This window comes from Dendrobates tinctorius, unplaced genomic scaffold (assembly GCF_039654945.1).
Source record: "Dendrobates tinctorius isolate UK_male_01 unplaced genomic scaffold, ASM3965494v1 ptg000017l, whole genome shotgun sequence".
NCBI lineage: Eukaryota > Metazoa > Chordata > Amphibia > Anura > Dendrobatidae > Dendrobates > Dendrobates tinctorius.
Window position 1 is genome coordinate 5,307,828 of NW_027361685.1, and position 6,063 is coordinate 5,313,890.

At 42.6% G+C, this 6,063-nt stretch overlaps 1 protein-coding gene across 1 annotated transcript; it reads right to left on the reverse strand.

The window, feature by feature from the left end:
• Positions 1-398: 398 nt before the first annotated feature.
• LOC141082256 (uncharacterized) lies at positions 399-4,773 on the reverse strand. Its single transcript, XM_073566195.1, has 2 exons — positions 4,598-4,773; positions 399-1,404 (listed from the first exon to the last, which is right to left on the reverse strand). Exon 2 carries the CDS (start codon positions 1,250-1,252, stop codon positions 464-466), a length of 789 nt encoding a protein of 262 aa, XP_073422296.1. The 5' UTR covers positions 1,253-1,404; positions 4,598-4,773; the 3' UTR covers positions 399-463.
• Positions 4,774-6,063: the final 1,290 nt, after the last annotated feature.

Here is a 6,063-nt window from a genome sequence, read left to right on the forward strand (position 1 = left end):
GGTCCCATCCCTATTCTGGCATGATTGGCCCCATCCCGCTCCTGGTATGCAGTGCCCCATCTCATCGTAGTATGCATGGCCCCCATCCTTATCCTGGTATGCAGGGCACCATCACTATTCGGGTATGACTGGCCCCCCATTCCAGTCCTGGAATGCATAGCTCAATCCTTATAATTGGCCCCCATCCTGGTATCCATGGCCCCATCACAAAACATTAAAAAAAAGCATTACACTTACCTACCCGGCACTCCCTTGCTGAATCCTGCTCTGATACCAGCAACTGCTTTATGCTTGTAAGCAGCACATGGCAGGGACATAATGCGTTGCTCACAAGCAGAGCACAGTTGCCAGAGTACTCGCCGTTAAAACTATATCAACATTATGAACATAAAAAAGGCTTCTTCTTTATGTGACGTCTCTGATGTTTAATAACAGTTGATTTCCAAGTAAAATATTTCCCACATTAAGAAAATGAAAAAGGCTTCTCCTCTGTGTGACTGCTCTGATGTCTAACAAGAAGCGCTTTCTGGTTAAAATATTTCCCACAATCTGAACAGGAAAAAGGCTTCTCCCCTGTGTGAGTTCTATGGTGAGTAACAAGCAGTGATTTACGTGCAAAACATTTCCCACATTCTGAACAGGAAAAAGGCTTCACCCCTGTGTGAGCTCTATGGTGAGTAACAAGCACTGATTTATGTGCAAAACATTTCCCACATTTAGAACAGGAAAAAGGCTTCTCTCCTGTGTGAGTTCTTTGGTGTTCATTAAGATTCCCTTTCTGGTTAAAAGATTTCCCACATTCTGAACAGGAAAAAGGCTTTTCTCCTGTGTGAGTTCTTTGGTGTATATCAAGATTCCATTTCTGTTTAAAACATTTCCCACATTCTGAACAGGAAAAAGGCTTCTCCCCTGTGTGAGTTCTATGGTGAGTAACAAGCAGTGATTTACGTGCAAAACATTTCCCACATTCTGAACAGGAAAAAGGCTTCTCCCCTGTGTGAGCTCTATGGTGAGTAACAAGCACTGATTTATGTGCAAAACATTTCCCACATTTAGAACAGGAAAAAGGCTTCACTCCTGTTTGAGATCTTTGGTGTATATCAAGATTCCATTTCTGTTTAAAACATTTCCCACATTCTGAACAGGAAAAAGACTTCTTTGCTTTAGGAGCAGTTTGTTTTTTACTGCCTCTTTTGTGACTTTGATTTTTCTTAGTAGTCAGTAATGAATCACAAGATGGGACCTGTTTCATAGGATCAGATGACAGATCTTTGCTGTGAATAGATGATGGTATATCTGGAGTAATAGCAATCACTTCAGTTGTATCTTGTAGGATCTCAAGATCATCAGATTTAAAAGTTGAAGATGTCAGCTGTCCCTCTGATCTCCTGATGCAGTCATTTGCTAAAATAAAATAAAACAATTATTTTTAATAAAATATCCTGGAGTTTTATATCTTTGAACGTTTCTACTTAAACTGTCCATAAAAATGGCAAGCTATGTAAAAAACTTTAATTAGGCTAGTTTCACACTTGCTTTTTTTTGCAGCGCGTTTTTCCCGCAAAAAAAACGCATTGAAAAAACGCATACAAAAGCATACAACTGCTGCGTTTTTTTCAAGCATTTTTATGAGCATGCATGAAAAAAACGCAGCGTTTTTATGCGTTTGTATGCGTTTTTAGTGCGTTTTTACCGCGTTTGCGTTTTTTTCCAACATTAGGTGGCCCCTCACACTAACCCAAACCATGACTTTACTAACCCTAACCCTGACCCTAACCCTGACCCTAACCCTGACCCTAACCCTTAACCAAATCATACTTAACCCTAACCCAAACCCTAAACCCTAACTAACCCTAACCCTGACCCTAACCCTGACCCTAACCCTGACCCTAACCCTTAACAAAACCATACTTAACCCTAACCCTGACCCTAACCCTGACCATAACCCTAACCCTGACCCTAACCCTTAACAAAACCATACTTAACCCTAACCCTGACCCTAACCCTGACCCTAACCCTGACCCTAACCCTTAACCAAACCATACTTAACCCTAATCCTGACCCTAACCCTGACCCTAACCCTTAACAAAACCATACTTAACCCTAACCCTGACCCTAACCCTGACCCTGACCCTAACCCTTAACCAAACCATACTTAACCCTAATCCTGACCCTAACCCTGACCCTAACCCTTAACAAAACCATACTTAACCCTAACCCTGACCCTAACCCTGACCCTAACCCTTAACCAAACCATACTTAACCCTAATCCTGACCCTAACCCTAACCCTAAACCCCCTTAACTAACCCTAACTCTAACCCAAACCCCTAAATTCCATGGTTAAAAAAAAAACACGCATATGCAAAAAAACGCATACATGAGCATGCCAGTGCGCACATATGCGCATCCATAGGCTATAATGGCCATTTTTAGCGCAAAACGTGCGCATATGTGCGCATGCGCTTTTTTGCAGGGCCAAAAAATGCAACATGCTGCGTCTGGAAAATACAAACGCACACCCCAAAAAAACGCAGCGCATGAAAATCGCATACATGCGCTTACAAGCGCGCAGGTATGCGCACCCATGTTAAATATAGGGGAAAAAACGCATGCGCACATATGCGTTTTTTTCCAGCGCTAAGGCTGGTTTCACATTTGCGTTTTTTAGCGCTGGAAAAAACGCATATGTGCGCATGCGTTTTTTCCCCTATATTTAACATGGGTGCGCATACCTGCGCGCTTGTAAGCGCATGTATGCGATTTTCATGCGCTGCGTTTTTTTGGGGTGTGCGTTTGTATTTTCCAGACGCAGCATGTTGCATTTTTTGGCCCTGCAAAAAAGCGCATGCGCACATATGCGCACGTTTTGCGCTAAAAATGGCCATTATAGCCTATGGATGCGCATATGTGCGCACTGGCATGCTCATGTATGCGTTTTTTTGCATATGCGTTTTTTTTTTTTAACCATGGAATTTAGGGGTTTGGGTTAGAGTTAGGGTTAGTTAAGGGGGTTTAGGGTTAGGGTTAGGGTCAGGGTTAGGGTTGGGGTTTGGGTCAGGGTTAGGGTTAAGTATGGTTTGGTTAAGGGTTAGGGTCAGGGTTAGGGTCAGGATTAGGGTTAAGTATGGTTTGGTTAAGGGTTAGGGTCAGGGTTAGGGTCAGGGTTAGGGTTAAGTATGGTTTTGTTAAGGGTTAGGGTCAGGGTTAGGGTCAGGATTAGGGTTAAGTATGGTTTGGTTAAGGGTCAGGGTTAGGGTTAGGGTCAGGGTTAGGGTTAAGTATGGTTTTGTTAAGGGTTAGGGTCAGGGTTAGGGTCAGGATTAGGGTTAAGTATGGTTTGGTTAAGGGTTAGGGTCAGGGTTAGGGTTATGGTCAGGGTTAGGGTTAAGTATGGTTTTGTTAAGGGTTAGGGTCAGGGTTAGGGTCAGGGTTAGGGTTAGTTAGGGTTTGGGTTAGGGTTAAGTATGATTTGGTTAAGGGTTAGGGTCAGGGTTAGGGTTAGGGTCAGGGTTAGTAAAGTCATGGTTTGGGTTAGTGTGAGGGGCCACCTAATGTTGGAAAAAAACGCAAACGCGGTAAAAACGCACTAAAAACGCATACAAACGCATAAAAACGCTGCGTTTTTTTCATGCATGCTCATAAAAATGCTTGAAAAAAACGCAGCAGTTGTATGCTTTTGTATGCGTTTTTTCAATGCGTTTTTTTGCGGGAAAAACGCGCTGCAAAAAAAAGCAAGTGTGAAACTAGCCTAAAAAACGCAAATGTGAAACCAGCCAGAATTACCAAGACAATGACAGTTCACAGTGTAATAGAAAACCTTGTTGGATGAACCAGTAGTGTGCGGTGTTCAACTGTTGGTTCATTCTGCCTCCCAAATATCAAATATAAAGAAACCAATCAATGTTATGTAGGCAAAAATAATACCAATTCTCATCTCACAAAAAACAAGTCCCCACTCAGGTCCATCATCTGTCAATGGAAAAACAGAGGTTCCCACACTATTAGTGGCTCAAAGGCTGCTGAAAAGCAACAAGGTTTCTATAAACCGATCCAGCAAAATCCGCTCTCACTTCGGAGTCTTGCAGTGTGCGCAAACAACATTTAGGATCCCTGTATTTAGCAATATTATAGTGAGAAGAATCCACTTAATTTGCGGTGTCTCCTGGAGCACAATCTGGGCACTATGTGCTGGGTAATAAAATGGCAAATGTGTAATTTTCACTCTCCAACATCCACTACGTGTTAATTTCCAGAAAGTGGCTGTGGAGTCAAAATATTCACTCCTCCTACACACATGGTCTAAATTGTTGGTACCCCTCGTTTAATGACAGATAAACCCACAATGGTCACAGAACTTTAATCTGACAAAAGTAGAAATAAATCAAAAATCTATGACAATGAACAAATGAAAGTCTGACATTGCTTTTCAGCCATGCTTCCACAGAATTTTTAAACAATTAAAACTCATGAAATAGGCCTTAACGTAATCGGTTCATGACCGCCAATGGTAGATAAACGCCGGCGCTAGCAGGACTTTGTGCAGCGCAGTCGTTTGTCTACGGTCGGCAGTTTTGTGCTCATCGGGACCCCACGTACCTTATAACTAGGGGATTCCACCCCAAAATGCTTCCTGTGACCTCCTACTTCATTGAGACCTGATCGGTACAGGTCCTTATGACATCAGTGTCACATCAGCCAATGAGACAAATCACTAGGAAAGTTTGTTGTAGCAGCGAACTTTCCCGGGCGATCTGCCCCATAAAAACGCTGTTTCTCTTCAGATCTCCTGTCAGTGAGAGATTAAAGGAGAAACAGTGTTACAAGTGCTGCTGCCAACAGCTGTGTCAGTCAGCGATTGTGCTACAAAGTACAAAAACAGATAAGGCAGGTTAGGGTTAGTGCTATAGTTAGGGTTAGTGTTGGGGCTAAAGTTAGGTTAGGGTTAGGGTTAGGGTTAGGGTTATGCTAAAGAATTAGGCATTTCTCAATTGTCTCCCCAATAATTTGGTCACGTCAATGTTTTCTATTTCCAGGAAAAAAAAAAATGAATGAAATGGCCGGTCAGTATTATAGCGCAGAGGAGGCTTATACACTTTTATGTTCTGACAGTGAAGAAAGTGCAGTGTCAGATGGCGATGTGGATTTCGAGGGCTTTAGTAGCAGCGACAGTGATAGCTCAGAAATGAGCAGTGATTCTGGTCCATCCTCACACACAAGGACCAGTACAACAAGAAGGACAAATAGCGCTTCTGGAGAAATGTCTCCAACTCAGGGAACAATGCCCAGTACTAGCGCTGTCCCTAGTGCTCGTGAATTGGCGCACACCAATGTCCAAGGGGCTTTGCCTCTTGATGTAGCATTTCCCAGATGTGTCCCAATTCATCAGCCAGAATCCACAATCCTATTATGCTAGGTCAAATTTATGGACACCAACTAATATCCTAGAAATGAAAACATTTTTAGGACTTACATTCACTATGGGGCTTGTTAAAAAACAAGCATTCGGTCCTATTTGTCCAACCGGCTTGTTCAAGCCACCCCTATGTTTTCTGCCATTCTTCCTAGGACCCGTTATGAGATGCTCATGAGGTTTTGGCATTTTAATTACAATAGTCAGTGCCTGCCCAGAAATGCCCCAGAACACGACAGACTATTCAAAGTCAGACCCATCATCGGAAACTTGACAGAAAAGTTCTTAAAGCTCTACACCCCAACAGAAAACATTTCCATTGATGAGTCCCTTGTAAAATTCAAGGGAAGACTGCACCTCAAGCAATTTATTCCTTCTAAGAGGGCAAGGTTCGGCATAAAGCTCTATAAAATGTGCGAGAGTTCAACCGGATACACATCAGCTTTTCACATTTATGAGGGGAAAGACAGCGAACTAAACCCACCAGGATGCCCTACTTATCTGGGGACATCTGGAAAAATGGTTTTGAGCCTTTTTTTTACAAAAAGGCTACATTCTATATGTTGACAACTACTAAACCAGCATACCTCTATTTAAAAGTCTGGTTGAACATAATATAGGGGCTTGTGGGACCATTCGCAAAAACCATCAG

Excerpts from the sequence above, each read along its gene's own strand:
- LOC141082256 (XM_073566195.1), bottom strand. The coding sequence starts at position 1,252 with ATGAAACAGGTCCCATCTTGTGATTCATTACTGACTACTAAGAAAAAT.